The 25,698-nt window shown below is 43.4% G+C and overlaps 1 protein-coding gene across 1 annotated transcript in view; it reads right to left on the bottom strand.

Annotated features, from left to right (window-relative positions):
* The window catches only part of SEMA5A (semaphorin 5A), a 310,846-nt gene that overhangs the window by 99,106 nt on the left and 186,042 nt on the right, over nucleotides 1–25,698 (bottom strand). The window contains exon 10 of the mRNA XM_039255468.1: nucleotides 8,553–8,763. Coding sequence (XP_039111399.1) covers nucleotides 8,553–8,763 — 211 coding nt within the window. The remainder of the gene's footprint in view (nucleotides 1–8,552; nucleotides 8,764–25,698) is intronic.

The raw sequence follows: 25,698 nt of genomic DNA on the forward strand, positions 1-25,698 counted from the left end.
CACATATACAAGAGCTATTTGGCTTTTTTCTCTTTTGTCTCCTCTCCCCTTTTCCTTTCTTTTTTCTTCCATTTTCCTTTCTTTCTTTTTCCTTCCTCCCTTTCTCCTTTCCTTTCTTTCTCTGTCTCTCTCTTTCCTTCCTTCCTTCCTTCTTTCCTTCCTTCCTTCCTTCTTTCTTTCTTTCTTTCTTTCTTTCTTTCTTTCTTTCTTTCTTTCTTTCTTTTTTTCTTTCTTTCTATGTTTGACTTTTACTTCCATTTTGGACAGAAAAGTTTTGAAATCAAGCCTTTGACAGAGTATGCAAGGAGTGAAGAAGTGTCATTCACTGGCAATGTCAGTTCAGCATGACCTACATGAGCTAGCTACACTACTAAAGCAGGAAAGGAAGGGAAGCATCTTTACTGATGTATTATATACTCAGTATGCTCCCAGTAACATACTGAGTGGTTTGATCATAATCACATACCAAGTAAAGGCTTATCTAGAATCTACCTGAAACTGAAGTTCATGATCTTCCCATATTCAAGTTGTTTTGCAGACACATGAGGATAGCTATTTCCTCAAGAATCATTGATTCATTGGATTATACTGCAAATAAAACTCTTAGGGGAAGCTAGGGGTATAAAAGCCAAGGCACTACTGGCCAGGATAGCTCAGGCACAAGGATCTGGAGCTGAGAAAACCACTGTAGTCCAAGCTTCCCCATGGTATTTTCTGTGCAGCTTTGAAGTAGGGAGTGCAAAGCAAGAAGACTGTAGAGTAGATACCTACTACTGAAACCTCACATTGTGAGCTCTTTACTTGTGTTTCTCAAACCCAGCTGAACAAAAGGTTGGTAATGACATCGATCTTCTAACTTCATCCAAGTGAATGGAACACATATTGCCACTTAGGAAACAAACATGATCTTTGAAGAAACTGAAGGACCTCAGAACTGTTGGCTAGCTAATGCATAACCAAAGAAAGCTGAGGACCTATACTAGTAGATTTGACCTATGGAATATTTTTAGTAAACTTGTCTCTTCTTGGAAATCGTGCTCCCCTGGGTAACAATAATATGATTATGTTAAAATATTTGACCAAGACAGAGAAGAAAAAATGTACTCATAATCTTATGGTTCTAGAGGCAGCCCACGACATCTCTGCAAGATGGTGTTCACCTATGTTCTTTGCTTCTATTGTGTACCTGAACCAAAATATGTGTTTATATCATTGCCAAAGATGGATTTGCCACAAAGCTGAGGAAACTTAAACTTCTTCATGTCATGAAATTCACTAAGGACCTGATATTGTCCTAAGCATTTTGTATTCATAATTTGATATTTTTTTCCTTAGTGAGAACCACTACCAAATTGTATAAGCTTCAGACCTCACAAAATCTACATTTCTCTTTGATTATTAAAGAACAAACAGTAGTATGGTTTGTTTTTTAAATTACAGTCAAGTTAGTGTATGTTCATGTTCTATCTAGCGTATTTCAACTGTTCATTTTCCAACCTGCCTAGGACCTGGGGGTGTGAACCTGATTTCACCTAAAAAAAACAAACAAACAGTATTTCAGCTCAAGCCCCTCTTACAGTATGCTCTTCATAGTAGTAATTAGATGTTGGTGAATGTACTTTGTCTTTTCCTCCTATTTTTAAAGCTATGATGATTGCAACCATATACTGCTATTTTGTTCATTACTATTATATCATGCATATGTCTTCATCATTTAATAGCTTCAGAATAACCCATAGCATGAATACTCCATTGAATAAGTATATTATAATTTGGTGATTAATTCTGTTAGCATTAGAAAGTTAGGATTGGAACACTGGTTGTGATTCAAAAATAGCTTAAAAAATAATTGGACAGGGATGTCAGGCTTGAAGATTAGGTCCTAATATAATACAGGATCAGACTCTAATGATAAATTGATTTGGGGATAGTCTAAGGTAACATTAAGGCCCTTTGGCTCAAATCCATAATAGATACTCAGGAGATTTTATTTATGCCAGAATTACTCATTAGACTCTGAGCCCCATGAAGACAGGGTCACGGATGTTTCATCTGTCATCCTATACTTCGGGGCTTGCTTGGTGCTTGGCACCTATTAAAATCAATAAATATACTATGAATGAATTAACTAAGGAAGAGCCACAGTCTTTAGAAGTGAATCCAAAGTCAATGCAAACAAAAACTCAAGGCACTGAGATTTGGAAAATATTAAATTCATTTTTAAGGGAGAATATTTACTTTGTAAAATGAGTACATGTCAAAATTCTTTCTGAATGTTGATGTGATTCATAACTGAATGGCTAAAGTTGTCTTGCTGGAAGACCTTATGGAAATCCTTCAATGTCTCTCTACACACTGTATTTCTCCCATCAGGCAGATGCTGTCTGTAGAAAATATTTAAGTAATAAAGGTGCCAACATATTAACTCCATGCCTTGAAACTTGGCTCTTCCAAGCAATAAACGTTTGGCAGTAACCTAATCTTCATACTAATTTTCTTAATGAGTTAGTTTCCTTAACTAAATGACATTATTACAAGCTAACTGAATTAACAATGGCCAGACACCCATTCACAAATGAAGCCAATCTCTTTCTTAATGGTCCCATCTTTCCCTCCAGTTTTATAAAACAAAACTAAAAAGACACATCTCTTCTGTTGTATATGTTGACTAGGGTTCTCCTGGTTTCCACCTTTTCTTTGCTCCCCAATAAGTTCTTATAATAAAGCAAAAGTGAAACAATAAATACCTAAGGCCCAAGGGTTTTCAATCCTTTAGCTAATGTTTTATGTCACTACACTTTTCCGTAAAAGGAGTTTTAGTGTTTCACAAGAATTTAGGTTTACTTTATAGATGATGAAGTAAAATAGGGAGGGGGAGAGGCAGTATCCATGTGTAAATCAGATAAGAGTTTACTGAGCCCGTGTTGGACTGGGCACCATGCTGGAGCCTGAATAGACCTGGAAAGACAGACAATGCCTAGCTTCTGGCTCGTGGTCCGATGGACTGAATGAAGCCTAGACTGGCATGCAGTGCTCAGAATTCTAGTCTCTGTTCTAGGCTTGACAATTCTCAGGATATTCTCTCTGTGATTTGGACCAGTTCCTCATCTATAAAACATTAACCCTACAACTTGATAGGTTTATCTTACCTCACGATAGTGGTGGATGTCAAGTAAAAAAAAATAAAGAATCTGTGTCTGAAGAGAAAACAGTGCCATGTGATTCAGAAAATATTAAGGTATAGAATTAACTCATGTATTTTAATAATTAATTTAATAGATTTAACCTGTGATTTTATAAATCTCGGTATAGGATGATTGAAGGTATATTCATTCATTAAAAATGCATACATGAGAAAATTCGAAACCAGAAGTCAGCAAATGATAGCCCATGGGCCAAGTCCAGCCTGGCACTTACACATTTCCTGAAACACAGTGCAGGGCAATGTTGTGCCCCGGGACCCTGAAGACCTAGGCACAGCTGACCTACCTTTGGTGGGACACTGAGCGGTCTCCCCAATCGCAGTGCATGGGAGCTGTTACAAGGCCAACCTGCCTCTCATTCGCCCTGTGTCAGGGAGGCTGTCATGAGACTGTTTCTCATTGTCTCCCAGGTTCTAGTAAGGCTGAAGGCCATCTGCCCCCCACCCTCACCCCCACTAAGGTACAGATACAGGTTCTGAAACTGCTAAGCTGCAGTACAGCTGGCTGCTTGGCAACATGGTGCCCTCGTTCTGTGTTGCATGGTGATCTGGTCCCTTTGTTTTGGCAGCATCCTGTGGAACAAGTGGCATGGGTAGCAGCTAACACCTTTTCTGCTATTATTTCCTTGTAATAAATGCCACCAAAAAGAGGATCCTTCCTCTGCCTGATGAATCTGCTTGCCTTGCTGACACACAGCCACGTTCATTCACTGTGGTCTGTGGCTACTTCCATGCTCGGAGGGCAGAGCTGAGTAGCTGCAACAGAGATCATGCAGCCTGTGCAGACTAAAGCGTCTTCCATCTGGTTCTTGATAGAGACAGTTTGCTGACCCGCTGATCTAATTACAGCACAATCTTTAAAGTGACTTTAAAGTCTGAATCAAAGACCCATCACGACTCGCCTTTCCTGAGGCTGAAGACTGTCAATCACTTGGGCCACTTGGAAGGCCATGGTATTTCCCGAAGAAGGCTAACAGCCCGGGTCCTGTGATCACTCGTTCCTTCCTGAAGTGCTGAGATGAAGACCCCCTCAGCTGTCCGCCACAGTCTGTTCTCCTTCAAGTGAGAGTTTATGACTTTACGCTCATACATCAGGCAGGGATTAAGCTCACTCAGGTTTTGGCTGTTCCGTCCTTTGCATCCCTATGGAGACCTTTCCAGACTTGAAAAACCTCATGCTGCTTTGGGGAGACTTGACCTTGTGCCAGGTGCATATGATGTGGCCAATGGGATGGCATCGGCTTACCTACCTTCTGCTGTCACATGCAGTACCCTCATCGGGGCCTGTTAAGATCCCCACATTTGTCAAAATTCAGTCAATGGTAATTCACTTTAGGAAACGCATACACATATATGGTAAATAAGCCCTGGAGTACAAATGGATGTACAAGAAAAGGAAAAACTTCTTTTGCACTTCACATGCCCAGAGGGAACCACACTTTGTGATAAGCTGGCTTTGTCATTCACATAATTTCTCCATGCTATTCACTAAATAGTTATGAAAAAAAAATTTTAAATTAAACAAAATCTTCCTAGTCATTTTTTTTGAGGTCGAACTTGACTAAAATGTATTTTTAAAATATTGTTCTTCCAAAATAATCTTCTGAGGAAAACAGTTACATCTCATTGAAAACACAATGCATGCACAGCTTGGAACACACGGGCAAATGGAGCACCTGGGGGGCTTGGTCGATTGGGCGTCAGACTTCACCTCAGGTCATGATCTCATGGTTCTTGAGTTCAAGTCCCGCGTCGGGCTCTGTACTGACAGCTCAGAGCCTGGAGCCTGCTTTGGATTCTGTGTGTGTGTCTCTCTCTTGGCCCTCCCCTGCGCACGCTCTGTCTCTTTCTCAGAAATAAGTAAATATTTAAAAAAATTAAAAAAAAAAAAAAGAACACACAGGCAAGCACTTTTTTCAGCCTCTCCTGAGGCTCTGGGACCACCTCGAGAACTGGAGGTGGAAATTCACTGTAGAATAACCAAGAGGGTGTCAAAGCGCTTTCTGGTATGTTTGGGAGTAGCCTGGTAACAAACAAGTATAATAAAGAAGAAATAATTGGAAGGGGCCAGGGCTAAACAGTCATCAGTGGACATGTTTGAACTCATGGCCTTCTCATTAGCTCTGGTGATCAGGGACACACGTGGTCAGTGTCATGGCTTAACTGATTCCCCCCCAAATCTGAGCCCTGATCTGATGTCCCCATTGTCCCAGGGCCAGCACAGTGAATCAAACAGGAAGCCTGAGCCATGGAGGCAGAGCCCCAGCCCTGAACCTGGGTTTATTATCACACAAGGTATGCAACCTTGGGTAGGATCCAAAACTCTGAGCCAACCATTTCCTCCACTGAAAAATGGAGATGATGGGTGACTTGACCCTCAGGGTATAATGGTTAAGAAGAATGATAAGAAGATCCAGGAAAGTGCCAGGCACGGAAAGGAAACTTGTGGAAGTATATCAATATCAATTACAAACGTTTTAGCAGAATTCAAACTGTGCATTGCCTTTGAAAAATAGATATTAGAAAAAAATTTAAATGTGAATATGATTTGGAGGGAGACAAGTAATTTAGTTAAGCTCAGTTTCTCTTGCCAAACACTATAAAACTCATTTATGAAATTGATCTTTCTAATAACAAATGAAATTACTTATATTCTACTATGGAAAATATATTTAACAAAGAAATCACCACTCCATCGTTACTCCATTGGTCTCCTGTTCCTATTCAATGTACTGCTTTAGGCATATGTCTAGAAAATTAAAATTGCTTTGTCAAAAAAAAACCCTTTCTCCATAATTCATCAAAAAAAAAAAAAAAAGCCCTAGTCATGTGGATATTAGTGTCTTAAAAATGGATGCTTTTCTGCAGTTAGTGTCAGCAAGGGAGGTTTTCTTGTCCTTCTGTAGGAAAAGCATGGCAAAGAATTGGAAAACATTGGAAAGAATCAATAGAAATGCTTGGGTTTGAGTCTTCAGAGTTTCTTTTCTCAAATACTTAAGGGTCAATCACAGTCTAACCCATTCTGAGTGTGGGGGACACAGAAGACCACTGTCAATCAGTTTACAGTAAAGCTCTAATCTCTCGTGGCTCTTCTCTGAGAGGGTTAGACAAGTAAACAGCAGGAAGGCTCTGCTCTGGACATAACAGTATAATCTTCTCCTCCCAGGAACGTGATGAAGACAGACAAGTGGCCTTGTCGAAAGAACTGGGAACACCCCCGGGGCTGCTGTGCCTGGCGGCTCCTGTGGCCTCCTGACCGGGCTCCACGTGCAGCCATGCAGGAGACGAGGTGGGCATGGGGATGCCTCGCTTCCCTGACTCGATGCAAAACTTAGCTTCTGCTGTCGCACGTAACCGGAGCTGGGCTCTTGTGATCCCCACTCAACGAGGCAAAGCACCATAGAAAGGATGAACCGCCTCCCGCTTTGCAAGCCAGGACCTCTCATTCTGGTCCCCCAAACACCCTACAGTCAGCACAGGCCTGTGTCTTCCTGCATGTCATGCCCACAGAAGTCCGTTAGAGCTCAAAGCTTGCAGGGCTGCAGTTGGAAGACTGGGACCCTTCCAGGGGCTTCCCAACTTGTGGCATGTCTGTTGGCAAGCCGCCAACCCAGCCGGTCACCCTTTGACCATCGGAAACTGGGCAGAGGCATTCCTGCGCTAGGTTAGTCTTGCAGGAAGCACAAATCAGAACAAATTTCAAGCAGCCATTGGTTAACATTAGGAAAAACGTGTTACAGAAAGATAGTTGCTAATAAATATCACTATTTGTTATCACTGCTCACAATAGCATCATCAGTGTTAGGTAGAAAGCCCTTTATGTTATTCCTCAACTCTCTGATACCAAAGGAGGCACCATATAACACACTTCGTTGTCTGGAATCATCTAGAAAGGAATCTTGTAGTGATTTTTATTATACATAAAAACTCTTTCTACAAGGGGATGCCTACTTTGTTTGTTTGTTTACATTTAAATCCAAGCTAGTTAACATAGAGTGTAGCAACGGTTTCAGGAACAGAATTTAGTGACTCATCACTTACATACGACACCCAGTGCTCATGCCAACAAGTGCCCTCCTTAACGCCCATCGCCCATGTAGCTCATCTTCCCACCCACCTCCCCTCCACAATCCTCAGTTTGTTCTCGGTGTTTAAGAGTCTCTTACGGTTTGTCTCCTTCTGTTTTTATCTTATCCTTCTGTCCCTTCATCTATGTTCATGTTTTGTTTCTCAAATTCCACATGAGTGAATTCATACGGTATTTGCCTTTCTCTGACTGACTTATTTCACTTAGCATAATACCCTCAAATTTGTTCCAAATGCAAGATTTCGTTCTTTTTGATCACCGAGTACTATTCCATTGTAATGCTTTTACCACATCTTTATCCGTTTTGTAAAGTGCATTGAATTTAAAATGATATACAGGATACCGCTTAAATCTATAGCAATTTGCCTGTGTTAAATGAGAAAGTGAGACCTAAAATACTTTAGCGACCAGGTCAAGAAATAGCACATGCAGCCTGTTATGGGACTCCCAGTCTCTGAGTTCCAAAGCACATGCCATGGGGCACCCTGTTTGGGAAAGAATGACTTGTGTGTAGTATCTATGAGTGATGGACCCAAACAGTCCATTTCTATGGCAAGTCCTCCATTACACACTACACTAGGGGTCGGAGTTACTGAGATCACTGATCCCAGAATGTTTGAGATGATGATTTCCCCAAGGGCTATCTTTGGTTGGGGACCAACATGAAGGTGCTGGTCGAGCATTTAGTGTGCACAGTACTTTAGGGTTTCTTGAGCACTTTTCCAAACTGAGCCTCAAAGGCCAATGTGGCCCGTAGTGGGCACCCCATGACCAATGAGAGTTGAGCAGGATCAAGGACAGATGCGATTCCACTTGAGGTGCCCTGCACCTCACCTGCAGGACTTCCTTCTTCCCTCTCTCAGCCTGTGGGGTCCTAGGGCCTCAGGAGAGAGCCACCAGGGTGAGAACTGCCCCCAGGGAGGGGTGTCGCTTCGTTCCTTCTCAGGGAATTAGCTCCGGGCAGATACAACCCACTTCCTACCATTCTCTGCCAGCTCTGTACATACATTGCATATATACCAATAATAGTAAACTTGCTCCAGACCGATGAGGGAACCCCGAATATCTGCATGACCCCTGACTGTGCTCGTGCACCGAATAATTGCTTCTCCCCCTGATGGATGTTTACTGATGTCCTAAGTTGGCTCCCCGTCGCAGCCACCAGTGGGTGGTTCTCAGCTCGGGCTGTGTGGGAGCGCTGTGCCCTGGGGTGACGTGGGGCCCAGGAGGACATGAGGGGCCGGGATCTGCGGGGCGGCCTACCTGCGGGTGCGGTGGCTCCCGCACCTCTTGAGCGGGATCCTGGCCACGTGCCCGTGCAGGCCCACGAACAGGATGCTCCGGCTGTGGACGAGCTGCAGGCTCCGGATGGGCTCCCCGCGCCGCTCGGGGAAGAGCTCGATCTCCTCCAGCAGACAGCTGTGGCCATCCGGGCCCAGGGGCGCCCGCACCTTCTTAATGGTGCCATAGTCGGGGGGGGGGGGGGGCGACAGGGAAGGAGGGACAGGGAGGTCAGGTCAGCTGAGTCGCCAGGCTTCTCCACGCAGCTGCTCACAGAGCTTTCACAAGTGCTGACAGGGGCGCCTGGGTGGCTCAGTCCCTTACAGTCCGACTTCGGCTCAGGTCGTGGTCTTATGGTTCACAGGTTCGAGCCTCATGTCAGGCTCTGTGCTGACAGCTCAGAGCCTGGAGCCTGCTTCATGGATTCTGAGTCTCACTCTCTGTGTCCCTTCCCTGCTTCTACTCATCTCTCTCTCTCAAAAATAAATAAACCGTTAAAAATGTTTTTCTTCAATTTTTTAACGTTTATTCATTTAAAAACTTTTTAAAATGTTTTATTTATTTTTGAGAGGGAGATAGAGACAGCATGAACTGGGGAGGGTCAGAGAGAGGAAAACACAGAAACCGAAACAGGCTCCAGGCTCTGAGCTGTCAGCACAGAGCCTAACACGGGGCTCAAACCTGTGAACTGTGAGATCATGACCTGAGCCGAAGTCAGACACTCAACTGACTGAGCAACCCAGGTGCCCCAGAAATGTTGTTTTTTTTTTTTAATACTGACACCTGAATCCCACCCCAGGCCCCTTCAATCGCAGGTGCAGGGTGTGGGGCAGGAGCCCGCATTTGCCACAGCTCTCAGCTACCCTGCAGCCAGGCAGGAGACCCACTCAGCTACCTCAGCCTCTCCCAGGTCTAAGTCCAGACGCCCAGAGCACAGTCCAGCCAACTGGAGCCCCCAGGAGCCAGCTTTGCTCCGTCCCACAGAAAACATCAGGTGTGCAGAGTCCTCAGGAGACTATCTTGGATTCCTAGTGTCAGAAAGAGGTGCTGACCTGGCCACCCCACAGGGCAGACACCACACCAACGGCAGCAGCAAAGGTTGCCTCCTCTCCTCCCTGCCCCGGAAGCATCCTTCCTGCCCCGGAAGTACGTCTTTCTCTGTCTCTCTTCCTCCTCTATCTGGAGTATCACTTTCCTCTTTCTCTCTAAAGCGTGCTCTTTGGGATGCCCTTCTCTGTCTTGAAGTCCTGAATTCTTCCCTCCTATACCATGGAACATCTGTTTCTGGCCTGGTCTCTTCCCCACCCTAAGTTTTCTAGTCATTGCGTCTTTGTGCTCACTTACTTACAAGCTTGGCTCTAAGTACTGCCTCTGAACCAGGCATCTCCCCAGACTGGCTGAGAAGAGAACAGAGAAGAGTCCTCTCAGCCAGTGAGAGCCACAGCATGGCCAACGCCATGTATCAGGACGCAGACCTGAAATGTGTGCTAATGTCCCTGGTGCACTATGGTGAGGTCCCCACTGCCAGTCCGCATATCCAGGGCAAGACAGCAAACCCACTAGAAGCACCCACTAAAGCCATCGTCAAGCTCTCAAATCAACCCATCAGAATCCTGAGTCTCAAAAAACTATAATCATTATCTTGTAAAAACAGAAAATGAGGCTAAGAAGTTATTCCAAAACCAGGGTTAAATCTTTGGCTTTGAGGCTTCCTATCAATCTGTGAATCTCAAGAAGACATAGGACAGGAATATTTTTCAGTTTTCCATTCCTATGGAAGCACTCAGAGACTCAGAATATTTCATTTAAGGAGAAAATACATGCACAGACATATGCTCTCCTGAATTTATTTTTAAAGGTCTATCTGAAACATCTTCAGTGAATACTGACTGATTACGAACAGACTTCATAATAACGTAGACAGTCTTGGTAAACCACTGCTTAATTTTATTTTGAGCTATCTGGTTAAGTGTGCTTCTTCCGAGAAAGTTCAAGCATAAATGGAATGATACTATGTGTTGGGAAGATGAAAAATACAGTGCCTATCTTTGATGGAAGAGAGAGAGAGAGAGAGAGAGAGAGCAAGCACACGCCTGCACAACAGGGCAGCAGACAGTCTCACGAATGAACATCTCACAGATTTAAGTTCACAGATTTAAGTGTGCATGAAAATTTGTATGTCTTTACTGCAAAAGTCAACCTAGTTTGGACTTGGTGACCACAGTCCCCAGCTGGTGGGAAATTCAACATCAGTGATTCTGGGGTCTTCCTACCCTGCATAGAGCAAAGCATTCTAATACCGGGGATGATATGAAATAATGAAAACAGCCTGTGAACCTAGATCCTGAAGACGATCTAACAGTAGGGGCCAAAATGGCTACTGATGGGCTACTGAGTAGTTTTTATCTGTAGACCAATTAAAAGTGCATTTGTTATTAAAAAAAAAAAAAAAGCATCAACAGACATGCACAGAGGGGGCAAGATGGGAGCTTCAGGGAAGGTGACTTCAGTGTAGATGTCTCAGCCACAGTACCCTGAGGGGAAGTCCTCACCAGCAGATGGAAGTGCCAGCTTCCTGTGGGGCAGTGACAGGCATGGGGCCCCAGCCACCCTTTGGGACATCATGACAGTGAAAGATCTCGTCTGAGCTGGAGGACAGGAGGGGGAGCCAGGGACTGCCACCCCCCAGCAGTCAGCAAGGCTGGTTTGAGGGCTTAAGTGAGAGTGACCCTCTGGATGAAATAAGAATATTCTATAGCAATGGAGGGAAGGGGTAAGGGCGGCGCGGGGATAGAGGCAATGGGAGTCCAGCAGGAAAATCGTCATCTTTGGACTGCTGTCACTCTATATTCGCGGGGAACATGGGTTACGGAACAAAATATTATTTAGCGGTTGAACAAAGACTCCTTGCTGTTTATTATTTCTGTTGTTTATGGGGCGCTCGTCTGAGAAACCTACCCAAAAGAATAATAGTTTAAATGTCAACATGCTCACATGTATGCCGATTTTTAAAAATTTTTTTAATGTTTTCACTTATTTATTTATTTATTTAGAGAGGAGGGGGGCAGGGGCAGAGAGAGAGAGAGGGGACAGAGGATCTGAAACCAGCTCCGTGCTGACAGCAGAGAGCCCGCAGGGATGTGGGACTTGAACTGATGAACCATGAGATCACGACCTGAGCTGGACGCTTAACCGACAGAGCCACCCAAGCGCCCCAGGAACCTCTGTTTGTGTGAAGCTTTTCCTGCGCTGGTCCGTGCCTTCATCTCGCTCCAAGCTCACATACATGTGACCTTGGGCAGAACACCTTCCTGACCCGGATGCCTCCGGGACACACACTCTCCTCTCCTGCGTCTGGATGAGCGTCAGGACACACATGTGCGCAGGCCTTGGACGCCCTGCACAGGTGCCACCAGGGTAGCGAGTCACCCACGGGCCTCATCTCGGGCTCCCTCATACCTCCACCTCTCGGTGCACGAGTCAGGGGGCACCTGTGGCTCTGGGAGCTCCGGAGCACCCCACTCCCCCCGCAACAGGTTCTCTGGCTAGAGTGGCTGTCCGGCCACCTACCTAGGACTGCAGCCCTGGTGTCCTTGCTGAGACAGCGGGGGGTCTTCTCTGCTCCCCTCCACCCACAGCCAGGCAGAAGCTTCCTCCTGGGGTGTCTCAGATGCTTATTTGTCTTTCTCCCCGCTTCTCTCTGCCCCCAGGAGAAGCCTTCTCTTGGGGACACGTTCACATCTTGTTCTTCCCATCTTCGAGGCCAGTTTTCATTTTTTAAATGAATGACTGAATATCATCACTGTATTCCAAAACTTTTTCATCAAGACACAGAACACGGTGTAGTGCAAGTCTAAGGCATGCCACCTGCTGATCTGAGCCGTGTATATATTGCAGCATGATCCCCCCCCCCCCCCATAGCACAGGCTCTGCCAACACCTCTATCATGTCACCAGATTGCATCACGAGCAGATACATTTTGAAATATGAAACAACCTCGGAATTCCAAGAAATTTCTCTCGGAGTACATGAGAACAAAGAGAAAGAAAGCCTGAGTAATCCCACATCTCAGAAGAGAGAAGGGGAGGGTTGAAAGAGGACATTTCTGAAACCCACGACATTGAGGTGACCCTGCTACTTTAAGCGGATTTAGTCATGGACTCTGCACATAGAAACCCCACCAGCCACTGCTTGATTGGTATGTGGTGAACACACCTTCCATGCTGCTTCACGGTCCAGACGGATGTTCTCTCCTACTTACTGGACGTATTGGTTGAAGCATGGTACAGGATGTGGCAAAGTCATGGTCGCTTTCCGGAACAGAAAGACAGAGCCTGGCCCACTAAAGAGACCAGTGGACAAACAACTACTTTGTTCAAAGAACAGTAAGATCCTGGTTGGTGCCAGAGAGTGCTTAATTTTTTCTTGCTGTTTCTGCTTTATAGCATTTATCACAGTGTAATTATTCATTTCCTTGTTTCCTTGTTTCTATGCTTAACCTAAGACCACGGGGAGAAGATACTATGTCAGTTCTGTCCTGTGATGCACGGCTGCTGCTATAGGCTGGGGAGATTACTAAACACATACTGGGCAAGAGGCACACCGATGGCTAAGGGATGGAACGGGAGAAACAAGGAATGAGAACGTCATCATTAGTGCATCTGCTAGAAAAAGTCCTGATTAATATGTTTTCCATTGTGGCCTTTCATGAGTTATCAGTCAGGGTGAAGGGAAAACAAGAAACATTATTTTCCCAATATGCATAGAATTCGGCTAAAAGTGTCATAAACTAAATAGGAAAGAAGGGAACCATTTTAATTGGCTTCATCTGATAAAATATTAACTCTGAAGATTTGCCTTTAAAAATAAAACCATATATACCTTCCACACACTGAAAATTCAATACTCTATTCAAAGTGAGTTGCTGGGGGAAAAAAACAGATGTCAGTGTCAAAAGTTCAGAAATAACAGACGTAAAACCAATGAGTCACCGAAGTAGCGATTGGTGAAACTTTGCTGTGCACACACCGAAAGGGCAGTGTGCAAACCAGGGCACTTGGGCCATTACACGGAACGAGGCTAAGGGGTATATTGTTATATAAAGCACCTTATACAGTGGGTAGGCAGTGACTTGATTCTTCAAAGTGATTGGTTATTATTTTAGAACTTTCTTAAATAACAAGCCACTGGTTAGCAGTTACCTTATAACAACCTTGGGAAACAGTTCAAGTTTTTCTTAGGATTTTCAGAGGCATAAGCAAGAAATGACCCAGGTCACGTTAGCCTAGCGAAATAAGCAAATTAAGTTTTGTTTGTATGACTAAACCGGTTTGGGCTGCTCAAGGACTTTTCAAGATTAGTTTCCATTTGTCTTTTACTTTAACACAAATTTTTCAATCATTCTTGAAAATTCTACCGTGAGCAAGGAAAGAAAAATCAGGTGCTTTGTGCCAGCTATGGCTTGGGTCCCCAGGGAGCCAAGGGCACACACGGGACGGGCACAGCCTTGACACACACCTTCCTAATAGCTGCTGCTTCTGGAAAGCGTCAGCTACTGATTGTGCCATGGACCCCAATTTGAGAGTCAGAGTTCTGCAGTTTACTCTCAAATTGAAAACTCTGTGCACTGTGAGAGCTCCTGCAGGATGTTGAAAGTTGGATCAAAGCTGATAGGGTGGCTGTTATTTGAAAGACATGAATAGCTCTAATCACATGAAAATTTCATTAAATACTGTACCGAGTAACTTACATTTGCCTCATTACCTCAGAACAGGCAGCGCGTTCATATCCTAAGGGGTTACCAGATGAAATAAAGGATGCCCGCTTAAATTTAAGTTTTAGATAAACCAGGAATATCTTTTTTAGTATTGGTATGTCCTCTTCAATAGTATTCATGCTTTATGTGAAATTGAAATTTAAGCGGACATCGTGTGTTTTTATTTGCTAACTCTGGCAACTCTATTATTCCCACATTTCATCTGATCATCTCAGCAAGCTAGTGAAGATGTAGCTGACACAGGTGGTTCCTGGAGAGCACAGGTTTGAACTGACTACATTTACCTGCGTGTGGATTTCTTTCAATAAATAATAGTACTATGAATGTAGTACAATACTGTATTTTCTATTCCTCGTGATATTTTTTAAACTTTATTTTGAGAGAGAGAGCGAGAGCAAGAGAGAGAGAGAGCAATAGCATGTGAGAGGGGCAGAGAGGGACAGAGAGAATCCCAAGCAGGCTCCACACTGTCCGCATAGAGACTGATGCGGGGCACAAGCTCACAAACTGCGAGAGCATGACCAGAGCAGAAATTAAGAGTCAGACACTTAACTGATTGAGCCCTCCAGGCACCCCCTTTATGATTTTTCATAGTAACATGTTCTTTCCTCTGGCTTACCTTCTTTTTCTTTTTTTTTAAAGCTCTTTATTTGATTTGATTTGATTTTTTATTTTTTTCTTAACTAGCTTATTGTCAAGTTGGTTTCCATATAACACCCAGTGCTCATCCCCACAAGTGCCCTCCTCCATGCCCATCACCCCCCTTCCCTCCCTCCCACCCCCATCAGCCCTCAGTTTGTTCTCAGCATTCAAGAGTCTCTCATGGTTTGCCTCCCTCCCTCTCTCCCACTATTTCCCCCCTTCTTCTCCCCCATGGTCCTCTGCTAAGTTCCTCCAAATCCTCCTATCCGTGCAAACATATGGTATCTGTCCTTCTCTGCCTGACTTATTTCGCTCAGCATAACACCCTCATGTTCCATCCGTGTTGCTACACATGGCCAGATTTCATTCTTTCTCATTGCCATGTAGTATTCCATGGTATAGATGAACCACATCTTCTTGATCCATTCGTCACTTGATGGACACTTAGGCTCTTTCCATGTTTTGGCTATTGTTGAGAGTGCTGCTGTGAACATCGGGGTCCATGAGCCCTTATGCATCATCTGGCTTAGCTTACTGTAAGAATATGATATACATTACATATTACACACAGAATATGTCTTTAGGACTTTTTATGTCATCAGTAATATTCCCAATCAGTGCAGGCCAGAGGTAGTTAAGTATTTGGGAAGTCAAAATCACATGCAGGCTTTTGAACATGCAAGGTGTGGGCTTCACTAGCCCCCTGTTATTCAAGGATCCAGCACAATGAGTGATTATTCTTACTTTACAGATGACAAAATGGAATTTTGGAAAGTGGAAGAATTAAGATATATTTCTGATAAGCTGTACTTTCCAAATCCTGTAAGGGAGTCAGACATGAAATAAGTTTTCACTTCAATGATAATGAATGAGATCAAAGATTGTAACAAAGAATTCCAAAGTAAACACTAATTAAAAAGCTACTGCTAAGAAAGCAGCATCGTGCATAAGAAGATGGCACTGAGGAGGGCACTTGTTGGGATGAGCACTGGGTGTTGTATGTAAGCAATGAGTCACGGGAATCTCCCTGAAAAAACCAAGAGCACATGGCACACACATGTTAGTCAAGTTGACAATAAATTATAGTTAAGCCAAAAAAGAAGAAGAGGTCGTTTTAAGTGGATTGTCTGTACTCTCTTTTTATTCCATGAACTTGTCTACAAGTTATAGAACCTGACCAGTTGGGAGGTAACAAGAAGAGGGTCAACACCCTGATGCGATGGAAGCTGTCGCCTGATGCCCGTCTGGGGGACACGCCCAGGTGCCACCTGCTTCGGAAGGCATGTGCTTCTCTGGTCCCCAGGACCACGCTACCCTCTCACATGCACCATGCTGACATGGGCACACAGTGGAGCAAACACAATGACTGGCCCGATCCTTTACGCCATCTGTCTAGTGAGGCACGCAGGCAAATTCAAATAAGTGTCTATAGAAGAGCAGAGGCTGTACGTACACTTAAAAGGCGGTATTTCTGGGAATAAGAGAAAGGGAAACCTATCCCAAGAAACAGGGACCATGCAAGTGACTGTCACCAGACCAGACCCTGCACACATAAAAGGACTTCAGTGACATGCTTGCCAGTGGTAACAGAACACTCCAGGGCATAAATCATCAGAATGTGCATGCAAACCATCCCTCATATTGATTTTTGCTGGTGACTAATGAAGCTATGGAAAACCAGAAGTGAGTCTGATGGCGGGTAGAAAACGCGGAGGTGAAATTGGATTACTATCATAACAGAGATATTCATTCCGACCTCAATAGTCTGAGCCATTAGGAAAATGACCAAAGGAAAAAGCAAAGCTTGCAAATAAAATGGCTCACTGAGGTAAAGTAGGAACATCGTCACACGAAGGAATAAGAAATTCAATTTTAAAATGAATGAGGGATTGCTCGGCGGGAAATATTTATGCAACACTTATCAAAAGGCAGGAGTGAAACTTGAAAAGGACATGAAGAAATCTCTCCAGAGACTAACAGGCACAAGAAATGATTCATGAGGGGCATCTGGGTGGCTCAGTTAGTTAAGCGCCCGGCTCTTGATTTTGGCTCAGGTCATGATCTAATGGTTAGTGAGTTAGAATCCCATGTCAGCCTCTGTGCTAAGAGCACAAAGCCTACTTGGGATTCTCTCTCACTATCTCTCTCTGCCCCTGCCCTGCTCTCGCACATGCTTTCTCTCAGAATAAATAAATTAAAAAAAAATTGATCCCTAAAAACCTGAAGCTCGCTCCCTCAGTCTCATGCCACAGGAACTTCTGTGTGTGCCCTACAGCAGACAAGCTATAGGGCACTCCACGTGAAGAATTAATGAAACAACAAAAACAAACAAAAATAAGTGTGTTTTTTTTAAAGCAGGAAATAAACAAGTATTTTGGTTTCAAAGAAAAATTCAACCTTAGAGAGGAGTGTGGCAGTGAAGCAAGCTTCCAGGACAAATTCCTAGCGTGTCTCCCGGGGACAGGATGACTTGCTCATGGGACTGGGGAGGTGGCCGAAATGACTACAATCCGCAAAACCTTCCAGCACGGATGCCTGCAAGTGGGAGCTGACAGTTTCTCTGGCCCAACACCGCCCAAGGGAAATATATTACAATCCAAGTAGGTTATTTGAAACCTTTCTGGTATCAACCTTTAAAAAGGAAAAGCAAACAGGAAACCAGATGAATTAATTTTTATCATGTTTGTATTTAACTCAATGTGTCCAAAATATGATATGTAAAATTACAATACGTAATTAATATAATATTGCTGAGATATTATGCATTTTTTATACTAAGCCTTCAAAATCCAAGGTTGATTTGGACTGGTCACCATCAAGGTGTCCAGAACCCCCCCCCCCCCCCCCCCCGAGGCTGCAGCTGTGGCCTTGAGCAGCCAAGGGATGCACAAAGCTATCCGGGTGGTGCCCTGGAGAGCCAGGTGTCTACCTGCCCCCACCCCCCACCAAATAGCCAATAAGTTCATGGGGGTTCACTTTACCCACAGCATGACAAGCTTCATTGGGCTGCATTATACATTTTGAACTTTGCCATATGATTTCCTTTGAATAAAGAGTTCCCATCCACAAATGTTTAAAAAATTCCTGCACTGGATCAATTGTTTCCTATCACAGGTAAGATAATCCAGGTGCCTAAAGGTTAACTAGTAGCTCTGGGACTAAACCTGGCCCCTAACTCCTTGTCTCCCCATTGGACATCACACAGCTGACAATTTACCACAGGGAAGGGACAGATGCCCTGTGAGAGAGGTTGCAATCCTTGTCAGACCATTTCAGAAACTTATGGACTGCCACAAATTTCTTTGTTTGTTTGGGAGAGTTTTGCTATTAACTAGGGATCAAACTAGTCCCTGCTTCTCTTTGGAGTATAGTTTCTGTATCACTTCTCTGAGAAAATGAATGACCCTGAGGACCTTCCAAACACAAACAGTGTGGGTGACATGATCTTTTATCATCCACAGTTTGAATAATCAACGTTACAGCTAACGCACAGAGGAAAAAAAGAAAGTAGCCCAAATTAAACTAACAAGGAATGAGAAGCACAGGTGTGTGGTTTGATGTGTAAATAGGAAAATACGGGCCACCTTCACTTTCCTAGTTTGGTCAATTTCCTGAATCCATTAAGACAAGCCCCTGTGGAAGAACATGAGAGACCCCACTGATAGGGCCACCTATAATTGCCAAATAGCCTATTATCATTATGTTTTCATTATGTTAAAATTCCAAGTGATCACAGGATGTTAGAGATGGAAGGAACCTACAACAGTATTGTGAATTTTGCAGGAGAGAAAATCAAAGCCCAGAAAGGTTAAGTGAGTACCAAAGTTCACACTCTTGGGTCAGAATTTAGAGTCTCTTTATACCAATCAAGTGCTGGTTAGTTTTGTCTTACAAGTACCGAAGGGATAATACGCAATTGCTGTGATGGTGCATCCATACGGCTGAAGAGTTCCTAAAAGATCAGGGGGGACTGATAAACAGTGTGTGAAGCGATAGTTGTTAATCAAGACAAAGATTAAGCTATGATTTCTAGATATGTGCTTATGTTATCCCAGAATTCAGGACACAGATAACCAATGTCTGATTGGTGCCAAGCCCGGAATTGATCTCATGTCTCTATCAGCCTTTGGGCTCTCACTTCCAAGAGCTCAGGAGGAAAAGGAGAGAATAATCTGATGAAAAGTGTTATCTTAAAAAAAGAGGATTTAAGGTGACAAAAGATATTTAAACAAAAAAATCTCACAGTAAAAGTAAGTCCCTGAAACCACTATTTGCTGTATACGTCATGTTCACTCTGTGCAGCCCTCCTGCACATCACTCAGTTATTCTGGTTGAGAATTGGTCATATTTTTAGCTTTGGGGGAAAATAGCTGATATTTTTCTAATTGTCAGTGTTCACTTTCCTCGCTAATAAGGACTGCATAGTTTTAATGAGATTCGGTTTTGCATCTTGATAGAGATGGCAGAGTATAATAATCTCTCCTTTGCTCTGAAAATGCACCTCGTAATGAGATAGGGAGTATTACGGTCTAAATTGTGTCTCAACATTCATGTTGAAGTCCTACTTGGAGACAGTGCCCCTAAAAAGGTAATTAACACAAAACAAGGTTGCCCAGGTATAGGGTCCCTTTTCCAACACGACTGGTGTCCTTGCAAGAAGAGAAAAATTAGAATGTGCACATATGGACCCACATGTGAGGACACATCAGGAAGATGGCTGCCTATATCCCAAGGAAAGGGGTCTCAGAAAAAAACAACTTTCTCTACACCTTGACCTTGGACTTCCATCTCCAGAAATAAGTTGGGGAGGGGGAGGGCCTGGGTGGCTCAGTCAGTTAAGCATGGACTTCGGCTCAGGTCATGATCTCACAGTCCATGGGTTTGAGCCCCAAGTTGGGCTCTGTGCTGACGGCTCGGAGCCTGGAGCCTGCTTCAGATTCTGTGTCTCCCTCTCTCTCTGCCCCTTCGTTGCTCACATTCTGTCTCTCTTAAAAACAAAAACAAGTATTGAAAAAAAAAAGAAAGAAGTAGGGAAGACTACTTGTTTGTTTAGCCCACCCAATCCATGGAACTTGTTATCTTTGTCATCACGCATGCTGGAACAAAGACTCCAGGTCAACAGTAGGAAGTACAAAAAAAGTAGACTTTCTGTCCTTCAGAGAATTTGCTTACCACAATTTCAAAGCTAGATCATGAATTATTTTTCCATATTTCCTTAAGAAGTCATGAATGAAATTCAAATGCAAAGGGGCTATAAATTATAGGTTTGACTCAATATTTTTACTTTGTATGATCACAATGGAAGATTCATATTAGTAATATCCTAGTATTTTCAAATACTGCCATTTGTTTCAATTAATCCCCTATACATTTGATCCTGGGCTAGTAGAGCAGCAGGCGATGATATAGGACATGTAACATTGTGAAAAATGGATGCATTTTGATAAGCATTACAAAATAATTCATACAGATGGTGCTGTTGCTCACGACCTTTATGCTAATGGCTCTCCTGCTCTTTGGGGGAACATCAGAGAGAAGTGAATGAGCACTCAAGAATGAACTTTCAGGTATCTGAGGAAAAGGTCGCTGATTATAATTAATTTCTTTGTGAATGATTTCTAGAATTTCAGTCTCACCAAAATTTCAAAAGTTTATGAAAACACACCTTTTTTTTTTTTTTTTTTTTTTAAGGAAAGAAGGCAGGAAGGAAGAAGGGAGGGAGGGAAGGAAAAAAACAAACTAATGTGGTCAGCTCAGTAGACAAGCTACTACTACTGTAAATAAAATTGATCACTTTTGAATTTTCATACTTGGATATGATTTCAACTTGCATATGATCAATTGCAACCTTCTGCAATTCAGTCCTGGACAAAAAAATGATTGAGCTTAAACAATCCTTACAGCAAAATTCTGTATGCTCTATGTGTAGAATGGCTTTAATTCGATGAATTTGAGAACACTGAACACTGAAAAGGAATTTCAGAGAAATTGATTCTTCTTAAGAACAGCAGCCTGGGGGAGCCACCCAGGCTCAGTAGGTTAAGCGTCCGACTTCGGCTCAGGTCATGATCTCACAGTTCATGAGGTCAAGCCCCATGTCAGGCTCTGTGTTGACAGCTCAGAGCCTGGAGCCTGCTTCAGATTCTGTCTCCCTCTCTCTCTCTCTGCCCCTCCCCTGCCCATATTCTGTCTCTTCTCTCTCTCTCAAAAATAAATAAACATTCAAAAAGAATTAAAAAAAAAACAACAGAACAACAGCCTGAAACACTCCCAATCACATAATAAATATATATTTTCTCTAAGGTGCAATAAAAACTTAAAGGGTGGAGTTGTAGCAGACTATATATATATATATATATAGTCTGCTATATATATATATATATATATATATATATATATATATAATTTTCTGTTTTGTAAAAAATAGTCCTAAGAAACAAAAAAGGGCTTGTTCAGAAAAATGTGGAATAAAGATGCAGAGATCATTTATCGCAAACCATTGGATGGTTGAATGTAATCTTGACTCCATTCTCCTCTTGTTACTTCTCAACGTGTTATTCTATTTTAAGGGAGTGTTTATTATTGAGCTTGCTGTGTGCTGAATCCAGTACGGAAATTAAACTCACGAAATGGACACACGGCATTCTCACGATGGTTATCGGTGGCCAGGCGGAGATTCACTGTGGACACTAAGACCACGAACCTGGAAAGCTAAATTATTTTCTTTGCAATTGTGCCTTTGACTCTATTTGATTCTCTGCCACTGTTTCCAAGGGACATTTTGTTGTTTTGTCCCATCGACCTAGAGCTGCTGCGGAGTAAAAGAAAGACTTTTGTATTTGCATCCGTTACTGTTCCAACCATTATCGGTGAGGTAATGATGAAATGCCCTCTTCCACTCACTGGGCAGCATGTTGCCATGGCAACAGATCATTATATAAAGTTCATCAATTCTGCTGGTCATTATCCCAAAGTAGCAGGCAGCTAATATGTTATGAAAGTTCTTTCTTTTAACTCCTAATTGGGCAAATGAATTAAACTCGTTTTGGCAGTAGGAGCTCAGCATTGCATTTACAGAGTAAAAGGGAATTTAAAGAGGAAAACAGGTCTTCGTGGTTCCTATATGCTGAAAAGGGAGATTTTAATTAACTCAGTTTGTCAGATTCAAGTAATGGCTTATTCTTTTTCCCCAAAAGAATATGTTAGCCAGTGGAGGCATCTTAGTCATAAATTATATGCAATGTTCTTCCACCCCAATGTATTATTTTAAACCATATTCCTGCATCTCGCACTTGGTGTATAAGTTCCAGGGACGCTGGTCCTGGAGGATGTAGCTGGCCTTGGTCACTGTGATCTCGCGGGCATCTGGAATGGTGCCTGGCACACAGTAGGTGCTCAAGCAGAGCACACGGTTCAGACTGTGAACCCTGGGGCCCCATGGCCCAGGTTAGATTCCCGGCTCCAACACTTATAGTCCACGTGGCCAAGAGCAGGGCCAGTCACACTCTGTGTCTCCTTCCCCTCGGGGCCCAGCCCACAGGTTGGGGGCCACACGGTGAGCTTCTCTGTGCAGAGGGCTTGAAGGGTGCCTGGCACGCAGGGCACATCAAGTAAGAAGCCACTAGTAGTATTTTCTTACCACTTCCAGCTCATGGATTCTAAGCCCTGCTCAAGTTTTGTCTAAACTAAGCAGGGTATCCTGGCTCTGTCCGTACTCACCACACCCAAAGCTGGAGGGGAGATCCTACCTCAATCCCAACAACCTCTACTGCCTTACAGAAAAGCACACCAGACCAAACACTCCTTTAAGTACACAAAATCATAAGCTGATGCTTATAGGAAGTTTATCACTGGAATTTCCTGTGAATAAAAACAGTATTACATTTAAAATGAGAGCGATCAATCCAGCCCTCTGGGCGTCCTCTCCAAACTCTCCTCTGACCACACCACTTAAATCTAACTCTCATCTTCCCACTAAGGAGGCAATTCAAGTTTCTAGAAGGAAATTACTTGCCTTAGATTTATTGTATCTAAATTACAAAACAGCCACCCAGCTGGCAGCGTCGGCAGCCCTTTTCTGACAGTCACCAGCAGGAACACAGAGTCTAAATCACACTGTCACCCCACTGGTGAAATTTACACTGCGTCTGGTCCCATTAGTGTGAGTCGGGATGGTTGAGAAAAATCTATGCTAAGCACTTTTGTACTTTTGCAACATTAATTTAAAAGAAAAAGAGAGCTCACTACTCAGTGGAATAAAAATTATCATTTTTCTGAATTGCTACATTACACTAATTATGAACTAGTATCTGATACTTCAGGCTATTTGGTGGCTACAATGTCATGCACTTTCCTCAGGCATGACCTTATCCATTCCTATGGCCTCAAAGCTGAGCTGAGGTCTCTATTACTGACCCAAACTTTTCTCTTTCGCTTTCAAAAAGGACTTCCAACTACCAGACCACCCACATGCAACTGGAACTCTCCATATTCAAAATGGAGCCATGTCTCTGCCCTTTTGGCTCAAATCTGTTCATGCAACTGAAATTCTGAATTCATTTGTTGGGATAAAAATTTCAATGTGACACATCCTATCTTTCAGCTTTATCTCCTGTCTCTCCACCCACAACTCAAGCGAATTTAAATTTCTCACCTTTCAAATGCCTCATGTCTTTCTACAGATAGCTTTATGTTTTCCATATTCTGTGCCTTCCCTAAGGAAGACCCACCTGTCCTTCCCCACCAGGCAGCCATCTTGTTTTTTGAGATGTGCTGACAGCTCAAGGGAACATATGCCACCTGACATAGACAGAACTCTGTGAGTGGAAGACCAGAGATTTTTTTTAGCAGAAGACAAGTGTAGACCTCCAAACACATGTGAAGCTGGGATGTGAGATAAGGAGCCAAATATCCAGGGTCAGGACAGCCCCAGCTGGATCCAACAGGCAGGTGGGATGCATATTTTCTGTTGTTCTATGCAGAGAAATGGGCTCACATGTGACACTTCTAAGATCAGAGGCTCCACCTGGAAGGGCAGATTCCAGAGCCCTTCAGCTTGCTGGCTTCTGTGCTGACTCTCCAGTGTGGCTCCCCAAATCTTTTCGTGGGTTTAGTCTGTGATCTATGTAGCATCCCAGCCCAATTCTCACTCAGGAAGAAGGCAAAATTATGAGTCCTAACAAAATTCACTGTTTTTCCATAATTAAGATTTGACTATTTGAGAAACAGCCAAAACATAACACTAGTTTTACATTGTGCATCCACGAAGGCCATGGTGAGGGTCCCAATCAGACAGCAGGAAACACAGGACTGGGGACGAGGGGCAACAGGTCCATGTCCGGAGATGGGGCAGGACCTCCTCAGGGCACATGAGCAGTGGCCTGACTCCTGGGAGGGAGGGTGTCAGAGGGCGCAGGACAAAACTCACACACTGGAGAAAAGACTGAATCTCCTCTCGGGAGAGAAGATGTCAAAGGCTCTGTCACTGAAACCAGGAGACAGTCCAGAGCCCAGCCAAGTGAGATGAGCGGCACTGAGCCTGTGGTTTCTTGCTCCCAGCATGCTCTGTGCCCAAGGCTGGGAAGGAATCTGAGGAACCCAGGGGGACGTGTTAAGGACCCACCTTGGAAAGAGATTCCTGAAATCAGCCTGCCAGGCAAACCATCACAGGTCAGCAGTTCACTAAAGACCAGAACAACTGGCTCTTCTCCAGTCCGTGCAGAAATAAACTAACGCTGAACAGGATTTTAAAAAATGCCAACATTGCACAATCAACAAAATTTCTACATGAAAGAAAAAAATTATTGTTTAACTCAAACAGCAGCAACTCATTGTGAAGATTGGCTTTAAAGACCCAACTTATCAAGGACAAGTCAGGACCACTCTTTTTCACATTGAACCAGTGTGCTTTTGTGCAAGCCAAGATCGGATTTTAAAAATTAATCAGGCGATCATATCAATGAGGACCCTATCAATGAAGCTTCTACTGTGATAATTATTCTCTTTCAATACTACAAGTGAAATTTTTAATTATTATTCCAAAATCCCATAAATGTACTTTAGTATTTAGACAATTAATTAGTGGGCTTTTTACTTTTGGGCACAATTATATGAAAACCGAGGCCTCTAAAATCTCCTATCTGTTCTGAGAGCGTGAAAACCAATTTCTACTGGTCTAAGTTCAGGGTTATTCTAAAGGACTCTTATTGATTCCTGACTACGCTTGAGTATTTTAGCCTCACATGGTAGCAATGCTTCACACATATTTTCCAGTTGAAGAAACAAATTTTCCTTGAGCAAATTCTCCTTTCCTTTCTTCCTACTCAAGTTTCATTCCTCAAATAAAAAAAGATCATATATTTGATCAGTTTCATTATACTCTGTTTGGAGCACAATAGTTTATTAAACTAAAAACATGGGGCACCTGCATGGCTTAACTGGTTAAGTTTCTGACTCTTGCTCAGGTCATGATCTCACAGTTTACAGGATTGAGCCCTGCATTGGGCTCTGTGGTGACAGCGTAGAGCCTGCTTAGGATTCTCTCTCCCTCTCATTCTGCCCCTCCTCCATTCATTCTTCCTCTCAAAGTAAATAAACATTTTTAAAAAATAGTTAGACTGGGGCGCCTGAGTGGCTTAGTCGGTTGAGCGTCCAACTTCAGCTCAGGTCATGATCTCATGGTTAGTGGGGTTCGAGCCCTGCGTCAGGCTC

Source organism: Hyaena hyaena, unplaced genomic scaffold, assembly GCF_003009895.1.
Source record: "Hyaena hyaena isolate Hyena2069 unplaced genomic scaffold, ASM300989v1 scaffold_526, whole genome shotgun sequence".
NCBI classification, from domain to species: Eukaryota; Metazoa; Chordata; class Mammalia; order Carnivora; family Hyaenidae; genus Hyaena; species Hyaena hyaena.